This window comes from Copadichromis virginalis, linkage group LG4 (assembly GCF_057382275.1).
Source record: "Copadichromis virginalis isolate Kocher_CV1m ecotype Utaka linkage group LG4, C_Virginalis_male_GT1.1, whole genome shotgun sequence".
Taxonomy (NCBI): Eukaryota; Metazoa; Chordata; class Actinopteri; order Cichliformes; family Cichlidae; genus Copadichromis; species Copadichromis virginalis.
The window spans coordinates 18,587,338-18,610,191 of record NC_140621.1 but is presented as its reverse complement, the minus strand read 5'-3'; the positions used below and the strand labels follow the sequence as shown (position 1 = coordinate 18,610,191).

General features: G+C 41.0%; 1 protein-coding gene across 4 annotated transcripts in view; it reads right to left on the bottom strand.

The window, feature by feature from the left end:
- LOC146711209 (voltage-dependent T-type calcium channel subunit alpha-1I-like) overlaps positions 1-22,854 on the bottom strand; it is a 105,278-nt gene that overhangs the window by 5,463 nt on the left and 76,961 nt on the right. For 2 of the 4 annotated variants that reach the window (XM_085453955.1, XM_085453956.1), the window contains exons 28-32: positions 17,713-17,791; positions 17,377-17,498; positions 15,464-15,919; positions 8,347-8,496; positions 2,841-2,978 (exon numbers count right to left, since the gene is read on the bottom strand). In XM_085453955.1, coding sequence (XP_085310081.1) covers positions 2,841-2,978; positions 8,347-8,496; positions 15,464-15,919; positions 17,377-17,498; positions 17,713-17,791 — 945 coding nt within the window. The remainder of the gene's footprint in view (positions 1-2,840; positions 2,979-8,346; positions 8,497-15,463; positions 15,920-17,376; positions 17,499-17,712; positions 17,792-22,854) is intronic. The other 2 variants (XM_085453957.1, XM_085453958.1) reach the window with 2 other exon arrangements.

Sequence of the window (22,854 nt, the reverse complement as noted above, 5' to 3'; positions counted from 1 at the left end):
TACAAGACAGAAGATTAACAAATATCCAGAACAGTGGATGCTTTTTCCTTCATATCTAAATTAGACATATGGGCTCAATTTGTGACGCAAACTGCTGCGACCTGTTTTGGAAAAGCTTGTATGATTAAGATGATTAGATGATCATTAAGTTAGCATAAAATTTTCTTTAAACTCTCATTTCATCTCCAAAGCAATAATTAATCCATAATTCATGTGATGTATTTTAAATTGAGGGTTCCTGGTTGAGGCAAAAAAAAAAAAAAAAGCCCCTAAGGTGCTGGGGAGATATTAAACATGGCCTCTGAGTCACATCATTCTCTTTGGCTTTTCATTTCAGTGCAATTCAAAGTGTGAACATGAGCTCTTAATTGTTATGTTAATCCTATATTTCGTGACCTTAAATGTTTAGGTTTGAAATTCCCGAGCATCCGCAAACAGGCCGCGATGGCTTGAAGTGAGTAGCAGGAGGCGGATGAAGGCAAGAGTTCAAAAATAAGCTGGTACACGTGTGAGAGTGGGTGTGCAGGAATGCTTTTGTGCTTTCATTAGTGTACTGTACCTCTGAGTCATTCAACCCGAGCCCCTTAACAGCCCCATTTCAGGTGAAATCTCAAATAGCCTTATCAAGCATTCGCTTCTACCCCTGCACACACATCTCTTCAGATACCACCACCATAATTACTCCTTGTCACGGTCCGTGGAGATAGACCGTGTGGGAATGTGTGTGTTGGACCCAGACGCGAACACAAGCGAAGATGCAGGAGTGGATTAAACAAAAGCGAGCCTTTTATTATGGCTGATAACAGAACAAACCAGAGCGAGGGCAGTACAAGGGTAATAGTTCAAACAGAAAACCTAAACTGGACATAAACTAAGAAAAAGCTATGGCTGGAGATACGGAACACAGGGGGTGGTAACACAGACGACGCGACACAGACTGCATGAAACACAGAGACTAAATACACATGAGGGATGATCAGGGGAAGTGGATGCACACGGGGAACACAGGTGACACTGATAATCATAACAAGACACGGCAGGAGTGAACGCAACACTGATGGGAGATGGGCAAAGTAAAACAGGAAGTACACAGAGGTTCAAACAGGAGGAGAGAGAGCACGGGGAGAACGCAGACATAACGGGCTGGGGAAAACAGAATAAAACACAAAGAGAGACGAGGGCTCATAAATACACAGAGGGGCACACAGGGGGTAAGAGTCACGAAGGGAAAACACTTAGGGAACAACACAACAGGGCAACTCAGGAAACATGGCCTAAATAAGGAACGAAATACAAAAATACAAGGAACTAAGAATACTGGGCCCACATGGCCCAGGACCATGACACTACTAGCCCTAACCCTAATGTTAGACAAGCTTTTAAGTAAAAATGGTGTGCTTTATATTGTAAGGGCTTGCTTTGGGCAGAGATGTGACTTCCCTCAGTGTGACTGTGTAAAACGGATTTATTTATTTATTTGACACCAGATTTCTTTTAATCAAACAGCGCTGGGCAAATTAAAACCCTAACCTTACGTCCTTTGTCACCTTCTCTCTTTCCCTCTTCCCCTTCTTTTCTCATCTCCTTCCCTCTCCTCTAATGAGCACTGGTTCACAGCCATGCTTGGTGACGGCAGGCTTATCTAGCTCTCCAGAACCAAGGAGCATTACCCCATTACAGAGGAGGATATCTAGGATGGATGGATGATAAGGGATGGAGATAGTGAGGCTAGAGGGAGGTACAGAGCAGGTGTGCAATTACCAGAGGGGGAGCACTGTCAAAGGAGAAGCATAAAAGATAAAGTCTAAAGCAAGCTTTGGGCGGGTTCATAGAGAGCCACCACGAATTGTGATTGAGGGGAGTTTGGTGGAAAGATTTATTCACGAGAAGGACTGTAGAGGATAGAGACTGTCGACTCTCCAAAGACAAGATAGTTACCCTGATACATAGAAAGAAAGTGATAAAGGCATCTTTGGAACCTAAAGGTTTATATCTGCAAATCGCGAGAGAGCCTAAAGCGCAGCCATGAAAATGATTTTATGAGGGTTCATTTGTTTTGTGCTTCCTGGAAGTAATAATAAAGAAATCTGCTGCGGGGTTGGAACAAAGTGCTGGTAAACTGCTGTATTTACGTCAAATATAAAGCAGCTGGTGGAACCTATGGGCTCTTATCCAATGACCTAGCCTCTGGGGACAATGAGCGTTGATTTTCTTCTGACGCTTGCGTATAACAAACACCAGGTTGGTGACGTCCTGCTCCATGTGTTGGTGATTGCTTACCTCCCAACTATCAGTGGAGATAAATATAAAAAACTACAATAAAAGCTAACTTGTAAATCGTCTTTTGTCAGCCTGCTTTGTCAGCCAAAGTCTGATTGGTCAATACTAGCCTGACACAGTTTTCCTGTACTAAATGTTGTATCTTGTTGAATTTGTGGTGCAGTATTCTCTTTCTATTCGTCTTACTCACATGAAACTGGCTTAAAATTCTGTCTAGAGATGACAACCAAGTGTGCAGCACGGCAAAATGATAATAGTACTAATATCCTCCTAGTGACATTTAAGCGGGCGCTTACTCTGCACACCTTTGTAACTCAGAGCTGTGTAAAGATGGCTCAATGTTGTAAATCAGAGCTAGTGTACAAAACCTTAGTGCCCCTAAAATGACAGGATTACTAGAGCTACCTATCATTAAAACAACCCTAAACGTTCATACACTGACTTTTAGATTGGCCTAGCTGAAAATGAGCCTTCTTATGGACACACTGTAAAGCTATAAAATCCATATTTAAAGTGAAAATCTTTATGGTGTCTTTCCTCTTCACTCTGCTTATACCCACCTCGCCCTCTTGCGCCAGCAGCTGGTAGGCAGTATGCTCATCTAGGCTGAGGTCATCCGGCAGGGCAGGGGATGAGGACTTGTCCGAAAGTTGCTCTGACTTCAAGGAAGCCTGTTCAATCTCTGCCATCCTGATCTGCTGGAAAGAATATACTTCAGTTATCCATGCTTTTAAAGGCATAGGGAATAGGACTGGCAACTGTTTCAGACTTTCTACTTCATAAAACATGGTCTCATCAGTGCTCAGTAAAATTTTACATGTTTAGCGCAAGGTTCATAGCAACCAGCCACGACTTCAGTGGCTTACATTTTGGTGGATATAGAAATGAAACTTTTAAAGGTTTAGTTTATTTTGATATCTATCTATATTATTTATATCTTGCATGATTTTTTGTTTTATTTTTTGTTAAAAGGCCAACATGAGCTACAGAGACGAGTTCGATAAAACCTCCACCAAGCTGGTTCACCAGATGCTGACAATTCAAAGTTGCCAAAATGCCATGGCGCCTGTCTGTAAAGAGAGGCAGGATGAGAGATTTCAAGAGAGCAGTGACATTACTTCATCATCATCAAGTGAGCAATTGTTTTTTAGTGGCATCAATATATACGCAAATAAAGAGGCTGGATGGGAAGCTGGATGAGGCGGGTATCCATGCAACGTTTTCGTGTACGTGTCGGCGCCGTCTTTATGTATATGCAAAAGAGAGTGAAGATGTTTATTTTTCCTATCAAGCGTGGTGATGTTAACAAAAAAGAAAACATTACCAAGCACACTGTTGTCACTCAGATGTGACAACAGTGTTACTTTCTCTTTTCTCTGCTCCAACACTGGCTCCAGCTAGGTTCATTTCATCAGAGCTGCGGGTAACGTGGCCCATATAGCTGCTGAATTGCTTTTAAATTATCAGCCACACGTGAGCATCGAGCCTCCCTGCTGGCACTTTTCTCTGCTCTTGTAATACTTTTCTTTTTGTGCACCGGTTTCAGAGCACAGTGCAAACCGTGAGCTGGAGTGGAACCTCAGTGTTGTGGAGATGCAGTGCTCGGGCAGCGTTTCTTTAAGGACACAGAACAATAAATGGCCAGAGCATGGGGAATTAAAAGGGGCCAAGTGAAATACAATGAAGTGAGAGTTTCATAGAGGAACGAAAGATTCATGGCTAATATGAGGCAGTAAATTCCCATTGCCCATGCCCCTGAGGAGAGAGTGAGCAAGAAAGTGAGAGAAAGAGATAACGAGATGGGATGAGGCAAAGGCGAGGAATCAAGACAGAAGCACAGCAACTCATTAATTTGAAAGAACACTTTCTGTTTTGCCTCCATATATTACTCCTCACTTATGTGAGAGCACCACATCTGTGACTTTTTAGCGCCTTAGAGGGGGGCTGCAAATAGCTGTGGAAAAAAGGTCCCTGTGAGTCAACTGGTTTATTTATCGACAGGTAAAAGAAACGGGAGCTTCTCTTTTTCTGTATTCTTGGCTGGGCCTCCAGAGATAACGAAAAAGCACAATAGGCACAGGAAGAGTTGCTACACCGCTGCTTCCAAGGTAACTGCAGAAATATCGAAGGCTTCACTAACGAGATAGGGGACTCGGGCAAGGACCAGTTGGAAGTGTCCACTGCAGCCTTAGAGCAGTGAAGGAAGGTATTTTTCTATTCAGCACTGCCATGAGAGAAGATTGCTGACTGCAGAGGAAATAAGCACAATTAATATCTGCATGAGTCTTAACAGTCAGAATATCATATCATAAGTGCACCAGCAGGTGCTCTTGCTCTTTTATCTTGCTGAGTTATGACAACAAATGATCATTTACCAGAGTCTATGAACTTTGTCAACACGATACAGTGATCACTTAACTTCACGCAAACTGCAGCCATTAATTCTCCTTTTGTCACCACTGTCACCTGTTTGAACAGACTATGCCCATGATGCTGAGATCAGAGCTCTATGGCAGCCATGGCATCAGGTGCCGAACTCCTCTTCTTCCTAAATTATACTCCATCCATCCATCCATCCATTCGCTTCCGCTTATCCTTTTTAGGGTCGCGGGGGGCGCTGGAGCCTATCCCAGCTGTCATAGGGCGAGAGGCAGGGTACACCCTGGACAGGTCGCCAGTCTGTCGCAGGGCTAACACATAGGGACAGACAACCATTCGCACTCACATTCACTCGCACATTCACACCTAGTGGCAATTTGGATTATCCAATTAACCTATCCCCACAAGCTGCATGTCTTTGGACGGTGGGAGGAAGCCGGAGTACCCGGAGAGAACCCACGCAAACACGGGGAGAACATGCAAACTCCACACAGAAAGACCCCGGCCTGATGGTGGAATTGAACTCAGGACCTTCTTGCTGTGCGGCAACAGTGCTAACCACCGTGCCACCGTGCTGCCGCCTAAATTATACTCTCTACATATATAGTCTTATAACTAATGACTGAAGGACTGTCTCATACTTTGTGGTATTACACATGGTACTGCATAATGAATAAAAATATATACGTATATAAGGTGCGATCAGAAGTTTTAGTGACTGCCCCTGATAAGCAAAACCTCAACATTGTCTCCGTGTGCACCTCTGGACAACTAACAGTGCTTCTGCTATTTTAAACTGCTCCTTGGAAGTTCTGCTCTCTTGCATTTAATCCTCCTCAGTCCTCTTTAGTTCTTCGTAATTATGCAGGACGAATTAGCTTAGATTTTTTTTTTGGAGCAAGTAAGATTTTTGCATTTTAATAAACCGATCTCACCAACTGCATTTGGCAATAAATGCACTCATAGCTCAAAATGCACAGCGTTACAGAATACACAATGATGTGGAAATAGTAAAATAATACTGTTTCACCTCAGGCACACACCCAGATGCCACTCTGGGTCAATTTAAGCACTGTGGATCAATCAGCTCTCTGAAATGATTTCTCTGCCTCCTCAGATGTGATGATGCAGATATGCAAGCACAAGTGGTCACAGTACATGTACAGTACTGTAAAAAAGAAAATAAGTGGTCCAGAGGTCCACTAAGTCTTTCAGGAGCCCACAAGGTTTCTGCTTTTGATGGGTGAGGTCACAAAATCTTTTAATTGCACCTTGAAATGTTTATGTCCAAAAGTTTTCCACAAAACTGTACACCATTTTTCCTTAACGGTGCATTGTGACCACAGGAACAGCTGATATCTTAAAATCAGTATCGCTATTATCCTTTCATTTTGCAAACAGTGTTTTGCTTATTTCAATGAGATGCATTTAATATTACCATTAACAGTAGTTTAGTTTCAACTTTGAATTGCCTGTTAGAGCAACATTTTCCAGTGGTTTGATTAGTTTCAAAAGTAAATTCAGTGAAAATGATGTTGAGGAGCTTTCATATAGTGTTGAGCAGTGGCCTCTTATACTTGCAGCCAAATTAATAGCGAAGGCCTCCTCTGCTCCACTGAACTGTTCCCTGCAAACCAAAACTGCAGTCACTCTCATGCTGTGGATCGTCCCTCGTGTTTATTAGTTCCTTGATGAATATTTCCAATGTCACACACGCTGCACCCAGGTGTCCCGCTGTGTCTTACTGTCTGCTCAAACACAGTAAATCTGCACAGAACTCTCAGCAGCAAAAGACTCATCTGTGTACTCACCCATACTAGCTCTCTCTCTGTCACGCACACACGCACACACGAAAACACCCAATTTGCAAGTCTGATGTTTAAAGAAGGTGGCAAATTAAAGGAGATCAGCACCGCATCAGAGAGAGTAAATCTGGGCTAGACAAAGGGATTGCCAGAGGAGAGCAGCTACCGAAGGAAAAAGGCGAAGCGTATAACGGAGCGAGGAAAGATTGATGGTTTGACAGCATCTGCAGACAGGCAGAAAGCAGGGCTGACAGATGAGGAGGTGTAGAGCCCAGTTATTGCTTCTTCTGAGATGACCTGCTGCACTTTGTCATTGTGATAGACAACACCAGCACAGGACAGTATGTTGTGGGGCTGTGTGGTTTATGCAGGATCTCCTGTTTACAAAACGCCCCTAAAATATAAGAACAGGAAAAACAGGCTGTTGGTGCGTGCCTGCATGCATACAGCAACAAGAATGGCTGCCTGTGTGCCATGCATTAAGTGGGCCTCATTGAGTCACATTACTGCACATATGGAAAGTCGCTTTAATCTTATGCTGCTGGGCTTTTTTAGAGGCTTTAACTTTCTGTTATACTGTAACAAAACAGCACATAGAGCAGTTGACACACTTTATGAAGCTTGGACTTTGACAGCACTTTCCATTCAGACTGCTTGGTGTGATTAATGGACCCCTGTGTGTATCCACGAAAGTACGTGCAACCCCCTACATGCCTGCAACTTGTTGTGCGTGTGAATGTGTGAGTATTCAGGGAATCCTGTGTTTTACAAAGTAATTGTATGATTTACCAAATTTTGGTTTTTGATCCAGCCTAAAATTAGATTTTCCAGAGTACACAATCCCACACGTGCGCCAGTCAGTGAAACCGCAAACTGAAGGTTAGCAAATGCTGTTAGCTTTATATTTATACACATTTGCACAGCTACAAAGAAAAGTAGATGTTTTCAGGAATTAAATTTCTACCTCTACACTTATTTGGCGCTAGGGTGCCAATTTTTGTTTCTCCCTTCCAACACCTGGAGGCATTTTTATAAAGCATCTGGAAGCTAGGAATTACATGTCTCAGGATGATGTTTGGTTTTCCCTTCAGTGTGCAGGTGTAAAAGTGTTTTATTTGTAGACGGGCTTTTCTCTAACAGGAATGAGAATAGCTATAATCTGGCATGCCCAGCGTACACGTTTTTTTCCACTCTGTTGAAATCAGCATTTTAAAATGTGAAATCAAGAAACTGCACTTTTAACAGCCTTATCTTCCTTCAATTGCATTTTTACACTGTCAGAGCTGGTCTGCTGAACACAATAAGGAAAAAAGACTTGGTTAGCCTGGTTTTGCCAAAACAAAGTAGATCCCTTCATAGACATTCTGGATATTTTCCTGTTGATTTATATTTCACTCTGTCCTTTCTCACAGAATGCAGCTGAGAACTGCAGAAACCGTGAACGAGGAGGGCCGAAGATTCACCCGCGACTCTCTTGAAGCGAAAGTAAAATGCTTTCCCAGAAAGTCAGTAGATTTGTTGTTGGGTTCACTGTGAAATAACATTGCTAATGGGTTCATTAAAGTGTCGAAACCTTGCTAAATTGGCAACGCAGGGGTAGCTTATTTAAAGCCTTAATGTGATGTGGAACTTTTTTCAATACTAGTAAATTATTCAGAGTGAGATCCTTGGATGTTTGTCCTGTAAGCCTGAGCCTATCACAAACAATTGTGTTGACTGAATTCCGAAACACGTTACGCCAATTAAATATTTGACTGAAAAATTAATACATGTGTTAAATTTGTCTTGCAAATGTGACCAGATCTGAGATTATTTCACCCTCCCCTTGGTCCCGTGTGTGTGCTGTGGACATGCTTGTATTCATGTGTGTTTAGGGTGGTACCTCTTGCGGGTGGCCCTTGCAGTCTTTGCAGATGAGCTGAGGAGAGGAGTAGTGGTGGAAGACAGAGCCGGAGAGGTTGTCGATCATCAGCATCTCCCCCTCTAAGGTATCCTTGATCAGGAGAGATACACTGTCCAACCACTGGCTCTCCTGGAACACATACGCACACGCGCACACACACAACACGCACGCACACATACACGGACACATACGCAGGGGACGCGGGGGGGCGGCAGACCAGAATGCACGCAGGCGCAAACATGTGCACATGCGGACATGCGAGGACAAAGAAACACGCAGGGAAATGCATACACCATCGAAAGGGTTATAAAAGTGCCCATGTGCACACGCTGGTATGCTTTTGCAGTTTTCTCATACTCTGTGCTCACACGCAAACACACACTCATGTCACTCATGTGCATATTCACCCCCACGACAGTACATTTCACACTCCGTACGCCTTCCTTTCTGACATTCCTCAACTGAAATAATAAATAAATAAATAAATCTCTCATACACTGTCAGATATTATGTATAAATAAATGAGATTTTGATGGCCTTTAAAGCTAAACACTTGTTCTTTTTTGGGAAGGGAAAAAACTAAACAACAACAAAAAAAAGCTCCTCAATAATATAACTCCAAACCATTAGCCAAGTAACACATAATTTTACTATCAAAGCCTTGAGCAGTGAGAGCGGTGCAATTATATTTGATATATCACCTCAATTAGGCTGTTCAATACCTTGTTGAAACAATTTAAGATTTAAGCATTTGCTTTGTGAGTTGGATATTATTAGGTTTAAAGCAATTTAGACTGAATCACTCAGGGCTTCTTTTTTCTTTTTTCCCTGTGACTTAAATGATCCCTCCTTGCTTGAATCTCCTCTGCCAGATTGGTTTTCCCAGAAACCAATTTGGCAGAAAAAGGAAACTACTGACAAAAAAAAAAGGTGGAGGGGGGACTACTTTAAAAATGATGTCTGTGATTCGCAGCGGGACTCTGTATTTCACAATGATGTGTGATTGTGCCCGTAGCACATTCTTAACAGCCAAAATAACCGTATTACATCAGCAGATCTATCCCAAAAGATGCTGTGAAACAGGGTCACTCCTCTTCAATCCCCACGCAAGCCTACTTTCATAACACGTTTCTACAACGCCGCACATGCCTATACTTAGGCCTCTTATGCAAACACACATTTCTGACTCATGTGGTTATATTACAATCACTCATGGTTCATGTTTTGAAAGTGAGTGGGCTCGTGATTCAAAAGACAGGTTACTGTACTCCCAGCGATATAAATACACCTAAATCATGCTGGGTTTTGATACAGAGCTGCAGTGCCGCATTTTGGCACAAAGACAAACTGACTCGGCTACATCCAGCTCGGTGTATGCACATATAAAAAAAACATACTCTTCTCTCTCTCTCTCTCTCAGAGAGGCCCTGAGATAGTCCATTCTGTGTAGGTTGAGAGCTTAATATAAAAATAATGTTTGATTGACTGTGGTGGCCTATGTGGTGGCCTCCATTAATAACTGTATTAGTGGACAACAATAGGGCTCGTCTGCAGGGAATGGAAGTTGAGAGAGGGGGAGAGGAGAGAGCTGAAATTAATTACTGCCTCTATCTGACTGTCACTGGCTCGGCTATTATCAGTCCTCTCTTATGCCCGTACTCTCTCTCTCTCTCTCTCTCACCGTGCATGTGTCAACTTCCTCTAGTGGCTCCTTTAGTCCCTGTGCAATGCATTACTGGTGTTGCACTATTCTCTAAAAAAAGCACTTTCTTAGTGTTTAATATAGCACATTATAGATTGCATTAGTTGCACCAAAAATCCAAGTTCAACTGAGCTGTCTGCTCTGTATAAATAACGTAAATATCAGCTTTGTAGATGAATACAAAAGATGAACACTGTAGCTCTAATTCTAAAAATACTAGACTGTGCAAAAATCTTGAGCCATCCTTCATCTGTTTATATTTCACCTCTATTCTTTATCACAGAGTGGACTCATTTGTTTAAGTAGTCTTCAGGAATAGTTCTCCAGGCTTCATGAAAGACATTCAGAGCTCGTCTTTGGATGTTGATGGTTTCTGTCAAGATGATCCCACATCTGGAATCTGAAAAGGCCAATCCAGGCCCAATAGTGTTCCATTGTGTGTTTTTCTCTATGTTTTTCTGTGTGTTTGGGATCTTTGTCATGTGCTCAATCAGATGCTTTCCAGGTGGTATTACATGATGGATCAAATCCAATGGTAGTTTCTGTGTTCATAATTGAAAATTTCAACACCGCTGGATGAAACATAACAAACCATGACAGAGCCTCCTCCGTACTTTACAGAACATGTATCTGGCTGCAGATGCTCACTGTTGTACCCCACTCGTTTGATCTGACAATTAAAAAATCTAATTTGGATTCTTAATCCACAAGTCATTTGTTCTGATGTAATTGCAATACCTCAGCCTTTTCTCCCTGTTTCCCTTCCTTAAGAATAGCTTTTTGAAAGCCATTTCTGATGAGACTTCAGTAAACAGTAGATGGTCTTAGGTCCTGTATCAGGTATTTGCTGGATTTCCCCCCCTATTTCTTAAGGGCAGGACTTTCAGATACTGATCATCTGCTGCGGTAGAAGTTTTTTTTTTTTTTTACTCAAGCCAGTTCTTCTTTGTTCTTCACTTGTCTGGTTTCCTCAGATTTTTTAAGGACAAAGTGCACACCATGTTGAAATAGTCCATTTACTATTTACTTTGTTGATTACTTTGTTGGTGCAAAAAAATATTTTATGACTGTTAAACTGTGTTAACTTTGGCAACTAAAGAAATGGGAAAAAATTACGTGAGAAAAAATTTAAAATGAGCTTTTTGTCTGTTATATGTAGACACTGCTTCATCTGCTTGAGTTAGGTGTCTTTTTTATGTTTGAATGATTCATATGTACATACAAAAAAGAAACAAAAAAGAAAAACATACCTCTGAAAATGGTGAGGTACAAAGACTCGACTTGGGATGTCTCAAGATTTTTGATTAGTACTGTAGCAGTATTACTAGCAGTAATATTACAGCAATTTATTTGACAATGTTTTTCACCGACATACACACACTCATCCTGGTACGAACAATCACACACTCAAACCCCAGGACCCGTGCTCTGAAGATATTACATCGCACTGCCAGATCCCTCACTGCATCGCTTGTGAGAAAGAGAAGCAGAGAGAAAGACAGAGAGAGACAGGATGCTGCCAGTTTATTCTCCCTGGTCTGCATTAAGTTCCTTCGTCAGCCAACGCTGAACTAAAAATGGCTCCGTGCAGCCAAGTTTAGCTCTACAAAGGTGAAATTCCTCATGGCAGCCAGTGAGTCATCTTCATGTGTGTGGTTCTGCGTGGAAATCTCAGACTATCATTAATGATTTCATAATGAAAGCGTGCGTCTCTGCTGACTGCGAGGAGAAATGAGGGACCCTTCCACTCGTTCTCTCACAAACACACACACACACACATTAGATGTAGGCAGTGAAATTATGATTTCCAAAGCGTAACCTGTGCACATATGTATGCAAGCTCACATAGTCTCAAATGAGCATTGAAAGGTTAATAAAGCCTAAATGAAAAAAAGCTTCAGTGAATAAGTGATTAACATTTTTCACCTCTCCTCGCTGACTGCATTGGCTACAGAGAAGATGGCGAAAAACCTTCATACACAAAATCGACATGATATCACTTTAGTTGTTTAGCTTGATTTTGGAAAATGCCTTTAATTTCTCCCTAATGGTTTAACACTTCTATTACTCATCTTATTCAAACAATTGGCTTTGTGCAAAAACTCCTGCTAAGTCACTGCTTAGCATCTCTTTCTTCTTCTCCTTTTATCTGTTTGTGTAAATGTTTAACCTTCCAGGCCCTCGCTTCCATCTTTCAAAATCGCTTAAAGAAAAAGAACAAAAGTTCTAACAACTTATACAAAGAGATCGACTGATTGAGTGCACTCAAGAAATGCGGGCTGTCAGTGAATTTTTACTAAAAAAGAAATCAAGCAATGATTCTCTCTCTCTCTGACATCAGAACCATTTAAACAGAAATTACTGACATTGTTTATCACTTTTGTATTCTTGCAGCTTGCTCGTCAAATATGTAATTTTCCCTGCATGAACTAATCCATTGACACCGTGTAAAGAGAAGCAAACTGACAGACAGCCAGAGAGACAGAAATATCGCAGTAATAATATATAATAAGTCCTTTCATGTGCACTGTCTGCTCATAGTCTGAGCTGTACCTGTGTATTTTTATTTACCTGCGTAATTCCCACATACTCAGCCCTGAGGAAGCCTCCATCAAAAAATGATAGCAGCTCTTACAGCGGAATATATAAAGCGTGCATACAATAACAACTCTGTTTCTAAAAAGAAACATTTAAGACTTTTGTGCAATCGAAAATGGCACAAAGAAAACAAAAAACATGTTGAAACTGAGATTTTTTTTCAAAGACGCTCATTTTAAAGTTAATTTAAGCAACATGTGGGCAGGTTTTTATCATCCCTTCCTCACAAGTTGCATGTACATGTCTTCCTTCATAAAGAATTTCATCAGTTCACAACCTCTTTGTCATATTCTTTGTTTCATAATAAGAATTTTTCAATGAGTTTCAGGTCTGGACTGTAAAAGGCCAGTTTAGCATTAATGCTGCCTCCACATATTTTTTGTTACCTGTGTGTTACGCCCCTCTGCAGCCCCTAATCTCTTTGCAGTGGAAGTGCAAGAGTGTTCAGCTGTTGCTAATTGACCACACCTAGTCAGGTGTGGATAAAGGAATACCTGAGGCAGAATCATGTTTACATGCTTTTTCTTTGCATGAGGTTTTAACTACAGTTTTACAGTGAGAAACTAGGTGTACCAGCAGTGCTTTTCAGCATTTCTTTGGTCCAAAATGTTTTGTTGTTGAGCTGACGGGATGGTGATAGCAACTCAGATAATCAACAGGCTGCAAAGCTAAAAGAAAATCGACACCAACTGTGTCATTATGGACTAAAATCTCTGAGGAAATTTTCCAACACCTTATTGAATTGATGTCACAAAGAATTAAGGCAGTTCTGAAGGCAAAAAGGAGAGTCTGATCAGGTACTAGTAAAGTGTAACTACTCACCAGGACAGTCTTTTTTACCCAGTTTCACCATTTGATATATTTTCTTTGTACCAGATTCAATTAAATTCAAGTTTTAAAAGATTTACAAACTATTAAATTTGTTTATTATTTTCCTTTTACACAGCATCTAAAAAGAAGGTTGTACTTCATCTGTGTCAGACCTGACGTTTGTATGTATTCAATAGTGTCTTATAGTACTATTTATATTGTTCTTGCAATAAGCGGTGACCACTCGGGTAGGGCTGCTCGATTATGGCAAAAATGATAATCACGATTATTTTCACTGAAATTGAGATCACGATTATTTGACGATATTTATTTCGTCCGCCAGAGCTTATATTATTATTTTTTACATGCTGTAGTGCCATTTGTGGGAGCATTTCAAGTTGCTATACATCAATACAACTGTTATAGCCCATATTTTAAAAATGTGTATGCATTAAGTCCATAGTAACTACATTAATTGCAAAAAAGTGCAATAAACTACAAAAAAATTGAAAATCGTTTTTGTTTTGTTTTTTTACATATATTTCTACTTGGAGAAATTTAAGAGGTTTATCCCTCAAAACTTTAAATACAATAAAGTTGCAAAAAATCGTTTACAACAACAGGAAATTTATTTTGAGTGTCTTCATAGTTTTATTTTTGGAGATACAGCAATTTTTATATACTGCAGGAAAAACAAAAAAACAATCCTATGATGCAAATTTGCAAAGAATGTGCATGTGCATCAAAATAAACTATTTCCAGCAGTGCAATTCGAGTTCTAAGGCCTACAAGTAAAAAACTACATTTTCCGCAAAAATGACGTCACTTGCGATAGTTCACGTTGACGTCTTTTTCAATGTGGGAAGTGTTAAGAACAGCTGATCGGATCAGCAAAGCGTGTTTCTGGAATATTATGTTTTTGTTCCTGCAAGCGCTTTTTATGCAATTTTTGCAAAGCTATATGTGGAAGGAAACCGTGACCTAGGACAAGCTGATGGCATGAGATGTAAGTACAACTCCTCTGGTTTCATATGGAAAAAAATTTATTGTGCTAGCTTAGCAGGATTTAAAAATAGTTACACAAAACGAGCATGCTGCTCTGACCGGCTTTAAAGGTTTAACAATAACAATATATTGAATAATGACTTTAAAAAATAATATAAAATAGTGTGCAAATACTGATAACAGTGCAAATGTTTGCAATATAAGAAATAAATGAAAAATGTGAACTTTGCAGTGTTGCTCTGTGGTGCAGCTACGACACCATAGCAAAGTTTACACACTGTGTCTACTTGATCCACGTCTGACTCCGCGAAGCCATAATGTTTCCACACCACTTAAGTTTTTTTTTTTACCTCTCTTTTCAACCAACGGCAGTCACTCTCCTCTCCAAATAACTTCTGCTTAGCTTTCCGAGCTTCCCTCGGGTCCTCTTAATTGTTGTCACGCGTGTTCGAAATGCAGAGCAGTGCGCTTGATTTGCCACACGGAGCAGCGCGAGAGTAAAGCATGAGGGAGGGGCTAATAATCGGCTCAGTCATTTTTAATGATCGTTGAAAGCCCAGATCGTAATCGTGATTAAAATTCGATTAATTGAGCAGCCCTACACTCAGGTTTTAGACAGAGTGGACACTGCAGAAAGAAAGGAGCAAACATTTGGGCATCTTCTCTTTATCGCTATGAGAGACGTAGAACTATCAGAGTACTACTGCAGATTGAGAACATCAGCAAGTCTCCTTATGAGGCTCGACACTGATGCTAAAAAAACTAAAAGTCATAGATATCTCATCCTTACTTTCAGGCACAAAGACACACGCATGCTTATTCAATCAAACACACAAAAATGCCTTTCACACTCCCACCAAGCAAAAAGATCCTCATGTACTTTCTTTGTTCTCTCTCTCCCTCTCTCACACATACACACACACACACACACACACACACACACACACACACACACACACACACACACGCAGACAGACTCACTTGTGCTGGTGAGTACATAGTCTGGCTGGAGTCACTGGAGTTATATGGTCCCTGGTGCGCAGCAGTGACTGCGTGTCGCAGCTTTCTCACTCCTTCTCCTCTCTCTCCTCGGGCACTTCCTCTGTCTCTTCCTCCCGCTGTGCCTCCAGGCCTCGATCCAGCAACGACTAGTCCTTTATCCACCCCCCCACCCCCGCAACCGGGGGCGCCCATGCAACAGAGGGTGCCCTGGGCCAGCTCCAGCTCAATTTCTGCATCCATCTCCGCCTCCTCCTGGGCCTCCTTGTTGGAGTCGTCCAGGTGCTTCATCAGCACGGCCACCACCACGTTGATGAGCACGAACTGGGCGGTGAGCACGAAGGAGACAAAGTACATGGGCGAGATAAACTGAAGGCTTGGATTGCAGGCATAGTCCACATCAGTGCCGTGGTCTGGTGGACACTCCCGCAATGTATCCTGGTCAGACAGAGGATGAGGAGAGGTTGGTCAAGGGTAGTTTTGGGTGAAAGGGAGCAAAACAGATAAGATATCACAAATGTCACTCTTTGGTTAAGAAGCTTCTTCTTGAATATTTGGAAAGTGGCGGAGATGATGAGAAGAAGTCTCGAGTCAAAATTTAAAAGTCGTCATGTATTGATGCGAGCTCAGCCCTGAAGCAACTTAATCATTCACAACAAAAAGTAATTTTACTGCTAGAATTATCTTTCTCATGCTAACAAGGCTCTTTGTAGTCATGCCTGCTTGTATTATCTTCATACACTTGCTTCTGTGCAAAATAACAAGGGGACGATATTTTTACTTTTGTCTTTTGAAAAGTTATTAGTGGTTTTCCAGTCTGGTTAACACGCGCACAGCGGAGTTCAGGCAGAGAAGAACCAAAGTGACAAGTGTTTTCTGGAGGAAGTACACATATCTCACCCAGGCTGTGAAAAAACATAACAATTTTAGCCCTCTGAGCTGAAGCTGGTCTTTTCTGTCTAATTTGCTTTGACATTTACAGACCCTGTGCCCCTTCACAAAGCTCCCATCATTTCTGCATCCTTTTCCATCTTCTTTGCTTAAATATTTCCATTTTCTCCTCATCCGAGCCTCCGTTTTCAAACGCACTCTCTTCCCTGTTTTGCATTTTTGCTGTAATCCCACACCCACAGCCCCTCACCCCCTGGAGAGGAGAAAGCATAATAACTGGTCAGTTCTCTTAACCCCTTTCCTTTCCTCTCATCTTCCCTTTTATTACAGTCGGCTAGTGCCTCCTTTTTCTCCCCGCTGCACTCTCCCTCATTATTTCCTCCTCTCTATCGTCACTGCATGACTAATTACTGCTTTCCTTTCCACTAAAGCAGAGCAGGTCTAACCTCTCTCACAGCCCAGGTAGCAAGTTGATGGATAAAATGGCTAAGATTTACTCTGAGGGGCACCATCTGTGGCCCGCTGTCCTGCTTCATGGCCCGCTATCATCCACACTGCCTGCATCGAGTGTGTGTCTAATGGTCCACACCCGACACACAACAGCATAATCTCTGATTCCCGTGCAGCCTCAGAGCGTGGAGGAGATGTGATTATTCCTGGTGGAAGTGGATGTGATTTCAGAGGAAATTGGTGGGGTTTTTTGTTGTTTTTTTTTTTACATGTGCACGAGGCAGTCATCTCTTTCCATCAGTAGGGAAATGTGTGCTTCCTGTGCTGAGCTAACACATCTCCTTTTCATTGCTGTCATTAGAGAGAAGGCCAGGATGGTTGACAGTTTACTATTAAAGAGTCTATTTTTAAATAGTGTTTTCTCTCAATTACAGTTACAGTTAAAAATATACTTGCATGTTTACCCTGTGTAGCATCAGACTGAAGCCTTTCACATGCACTCAATCTAGTAAATAAGACTGACTCAAATATATCTTCATACTATTGCCTTGTACCTTCATAATGCCATTCCAGTTGTCACCCGTTGAGACTTGAAACAATGTAAGAAAGGCCATGCCAAAGTTTTCAAAGGTAGCGTGACGACTCATACCCTCACATGGGTAATCTTCATTGCAAACTGAGAATAAGAGCGAGAAGGATCAAGAGAAGAAGAAGTTAAAAGAGGGGTGAGAGGAAAATGGCAAGCAAAATCTCTCCAATTAAGTCCATCCTGAATAGATACTGTCTGTTACTGAATCGATAGCAGTGTGACCAAACACTATCTGATTCTGAGAGCACAAAATATTTAGCTGCTATCTCAAGGCAGTCTTTAGGATGTTATATGAACTCACCTAGTTCTCCAAAAAGCTCTACTCCTAAGGCGGCGTAGATGAAAAACAGCAGCATGAAGAGCAGGCCCAGGTTACCCACCTACAACGGGCACACAGAAGGAAAAAGGTATTATTGCGTGTTTGTCATAAATTCATAAAGAGTATTTTAATATCTGCAGGAATGAAGAACTTTGTAGATGGCATTATGGTCGGGTCAGTGTCTAATGCACAAGTTACAGTCCTTTTAGTGAAAAACAAAAGCGTATTCTAAACACTAATATATGCGCATAACTAAATGCACTCACCAGACACTTTATGAAGTACAATTGTTTAACTGACTGTTATTGCAAATATCTAATCAGCCAATAACATTGCAGATTTTGAATGTGGCATGATTGGCCCGACAGACTGGGCTGAGTATTTTGAAAAACTGCTGATCTAGTAGAATTTTCCACACACAGCCAGAAAATATCCAGCGAGCTGCAGTGCACTGGGTAAAAAAGCGTTGCTGATGCCATGTCAGAGGAGATCAGGCACACAGGCAACGGTAATTCAAATAACAACTCGTTATAAGCAAGTTACACAGAAGAGCATCTGCAAATGTACAGCATGTTAAACTTTGAAGTAGATGGGCAACAGCAACAGAAGAGCACACTGGTTCCATTGCTGTCAGCTAAGAACAGAAAACTGAGGCTACAACAGAAGATTGTAAAAACGTGGCCTGGCCTGATCAGTCTTACTTTCTTCTGCATTATTTGAATGGTAGGGTCACAATTTGTTATAAACACAATGAAATGTTTATATTGTCTATCCTGTAAAATAGTCAGATGTCTATTCATATTAATGTACAGAATTCACCTGCTTGCTGCTACTACTGCACATTCACCCAATGTATATACTATATATATGTGTAATGTTCTTCCTCTACCCCCCATTTTTGCACATGTCGAGGAGCGTGTCAGGCTACATTTCACTGTGTGTTATACTTGTATAACTATGCATGTGACAAATAAAGAACCTTTAACCTTGAAAGCATGGATCCAACCTGCCTTGTATGAACAGTTCAGGCTGGAGGTTGTGGTGTAGGAATTTTTTTTTTGTATTAACTGATCATCTTTTAAACACTACACTCGACTGGGTTATTGTTACTGACTGTGTCCATCCCTTTATGATGTACTCATTTTCTGATGGCTGCTTCCAGCAGGATAGTACATCATGCCACAAACCTCAAATAATCACCTCACTTTGGGATGTGGTGGAATGGAAGATTCACATTACTAATGGGTAGCAATTGCACAATACTGTTATGTTAATATAGACCAAACTCTTACAGGAATGCTTCCAGCACCTCGTTGAAGCCATGCATGAAGAATTAAGGCAGTTCTACTCCTTGCGAAGTGTAACTAATGAAGTGTCCCATGAGTGTTTTTCTTATGACTAGAAATAAATCGATCCCTGCTTCGTCTGCATCCATAAAATATGTTATTGCAAAGTAAAACACAAATTGATGATAATATAGTACGTGTATTATTACAGTCACACATTATGTTAATTCTAATGATTTTTGTTCCTGCTTTTGAAAAGGTCTCATACAATACAATTTCATTTTTACAAGATTTCCAGTATCTATAGGGCTTCGGAAGAAAACTCCTTTTCATTATATTTTATCATTAAACAAATCACTGAGTGATGGATATGCACGGACCTAATCCAATATTCCAACTTGTTCTGTCATGCTCCTCTCACCCTTCTTGGTTCTGTAAACAGACTTTGACACGACTAAAGCCACAATGCTGTGAATTTTTCAGCTTGGGCTTTTGGGACTTGGCTTGGATCCATGCCACGAAACAGCCTTCTGTTGCTTCACCCTAATAGTGATGATGTTGTATGGTTAAAACATTTCTAATCCTATTAAGGAGATGCAAAAGCTAGCCTCCTATCCACCGCCTTTAATGCTCTGCAAGCAGCACTGTTCCACTGAGAATGAGGGAATATTCAATGTGTGCCTCAGTACTCAGTGCACAGAGACTTTTCAAGGAAACTATACTTGTGATTTGCTGCCAGTTCAGCTGAAGAACACTGCACCAACACTACAGCGGCTAGGGCAGAATTTGTTCACAGGAAATTACACATCAGCTGTTGTGCAAGTGAACTTTATAAAGAAAATTACATTGTGGTGCTTTGCCAGGCTTTTTTTTTGGCTCTGTTTGAGGCAGGATCTTTAATGATGCCATGCTGAAGAGGAAAATAATTGTGAAAAAGAGAACTTTGATAGTAATATCTGGTTTAGTCGGACAGCTCTCAGTAAATGGAAGCCAAGTCAAACATTTCTCATTTAGTTTAGCTGTCAATGAATTTCAGACAAGGACTTTTCCAGCAAAGAACAACAAATCTAGTGGAATACATTAAAAGTAGCTCTTTCATGCTCAGGGTTTAAATATGTTCAGGGTTTGTCTTTGTTACTATATCTCATGAAAATGATTTCAAAAAGTGTTAAAAATGATAATGACATACCATATAATACCTGATGTACTTTATCTGCTAAGCCAACAGCATTGATTAAAAGAGATTTAAAATATAGTGAAAAGTAAAAGGAAAAAAAGCAGAAGAAGGAGTTCGTTCAGGTATGCCACAAAGTCAAACTCAGCTTCAATCCCAGCAAAGGAGCTGCTCTCACAGCCAGCTCACAACAGCTGATGGATCAGCTGATAACATCCTACACAGCCAATTGATAAATCTATGATAAGGCCTGTAATTAGTTAAGTTGCTTTAGCCTGGTCACATTTGCTGTCCATTGCAAGCTCCTGCACCGCCTCCAAACCCCAGCTCCACTTTTCACACTGTTTTTGGCTATTGCTGACTGTCAGGTGTCACTTACCACCCATCAGGGACAACTGTAGCATCAGAGAACCATGAATATACTACCAAACTTTCACATGAACTCTTTACTCTGCTGCCCTCTGGAAGGAGGCCCTGAATCAGGGGGGAAGGGGTGAAGACACCTTGTCCGACCAACGATCATAAGCTCATGTATTTCGTTCTCTTACAGAAACTTGTCTCCAAACACAAATTAGCGGTAGAGAAACTTTGAAAAGTGCAACAGAAACTTGAAGCAGAGAAAATTTTGAAATATGTTGGGTTCAGGATAAGGCAGAGCTTTTAATTTGAAGGCGACCTTTGCCCTTTTGTAGTTTGCATCACACCTTTTCAAGTTTCACTACAGCCTGCAGGGTAAAATGAGGAGTGTTTGTAGACAAGTGGTGTCTTGCATACAATCTACTGGCTACAGCAGCAACCTGCTAGTGACCAAAGCATCACCAAAGGTTTTTGGTGCAGCTCCCTCTTTGCAAATTTTACTCACTTTTAATTTCACTTGCAATCACTTGCTACCCAGTTAGGGAAACAGCCATTTTTCCCTAGCCCCTTAGACTTGCCTCACATGTAATATGAATTATATAACAGTTAAACCCTCCCAGTCCTCCTTTGGACTGAAAATAATGGAAGTAAATGCATCACAACAGAGGAACGTGTCTACACAGTTTGTATCTCTGTGTTACTCTTCCTGGATTCCTCAGCCAATCAATAATGATGAACTAACAATAAAGTTTTGCTAGTCTAGTATTAAGGCTAATCATCTGTTTGGTGAAAATTATTGACTTTAATCTATACTTACAAAATAACATGGACTACTTTGCTATTTCTTTAGACTATATTTTGCAAAGATGAGAAAGATGAAGCTTTCTTTTATTATTTTAATGATTTAATTTGGCAGCAAACACGCATATTAACTGCTCCTTTTCAAAACTTGATTGTATTCTTAAGGGAAAGTGGCTTTCTAAATGATTTCTACAGTTTTCACAGGCATTTCTGGAGTTTTGTCAGCCATTTCCAGACAAAAAAATAAATACACATCTGGCTCGGCTTTAGCGCTAACGTGGCATAAACTGTTAGTGACAGGTTGCAGCCGTTTTGCATCAGTTAAGGAGGAAAGATTAACAGGGAACGCTTCAGGGTAAATGACTTTGTCTCACTGCCTATTTGTAAAGACAAGCCATGAAAATACATTTCTTAACATGTCACTGAGCTATTAAGCTTACACACCCTTTCAGTTTATAGATCCCTCATTACATCTCCATGTCTTGTCATGATCTATTAACGGCAGAAACCGACTGTGTAACTTGTGGAGTGCTGAAATGATGTTTTATCTCATAAATTATTATTGTAGCAGCCATCTGTCGCCATGTGCCACGGTAGCGTAATTCATATTCTGTGGCCTCCCATGGCATTATCAAGCGTTTGACTCTTCAGCTGAATTCTTAAGCCTTTGTTGAAATGTCAATAATCTCTTCAATGTCCTATGTGATGAAAAGCTGGCAGCTAGCCATTTCATTTATTTTCACTGTGGAATATAGCGTAGTATGACCTGAGGTTAAATCTCTCACCAGGTATAATGCAGTCACTCTGACTGTTTCAATACCTCACACACACACACACACACACACACACACACACACACACACACACACACACACACACACACACACACACACACACACACACATGTGCGCACACACATACACAGACCTCCTGGAACTGTTTAATTAGCCCTAGTTTTAATTACCTCCCTTGTTGCCCTTGGGATAGAGTGAAGGGCTCAGTGTTAATGAGAGCGGGATCAATAGAAAAGAAAGACAAGGAATCTGTTCTCCCTCACCTCTGCCTGCCCTCCTTTCAACACGCCACCTGTTTCTCTGTGCTTGCTTCATCTTAGTTTTGATGGTCAATGGATCAAACTGTCTGTATGTGTGTGTGTTTGTGTGTGTATCCTACATAAGGCACTACACGTCTTTATTTCATTCATTTATTTTTGGAAAACCTGTTGGTCTGGACCATTTGTTCTGAAAACTTTTTCTGTCATGCCCCACTTTTCAAAGCTGAAAAACGATCCATAGCCCACACCCCATTATTTTATCATTAACAATTAAAAGGATTCATGTTGAATTTGAAGAGACTCAAGGTTAGAACAATAGCATCTGCACACTAACGGTTTATTTTCCCTCCTATCCATAAATTATGTTAATTTAACTTAGCTTCACTCCGTACATTTCCCCTGGTGCTCCCCAAAACACCTGCAGTAGCTCCACGCCCCTCCAGTGGTGCCTG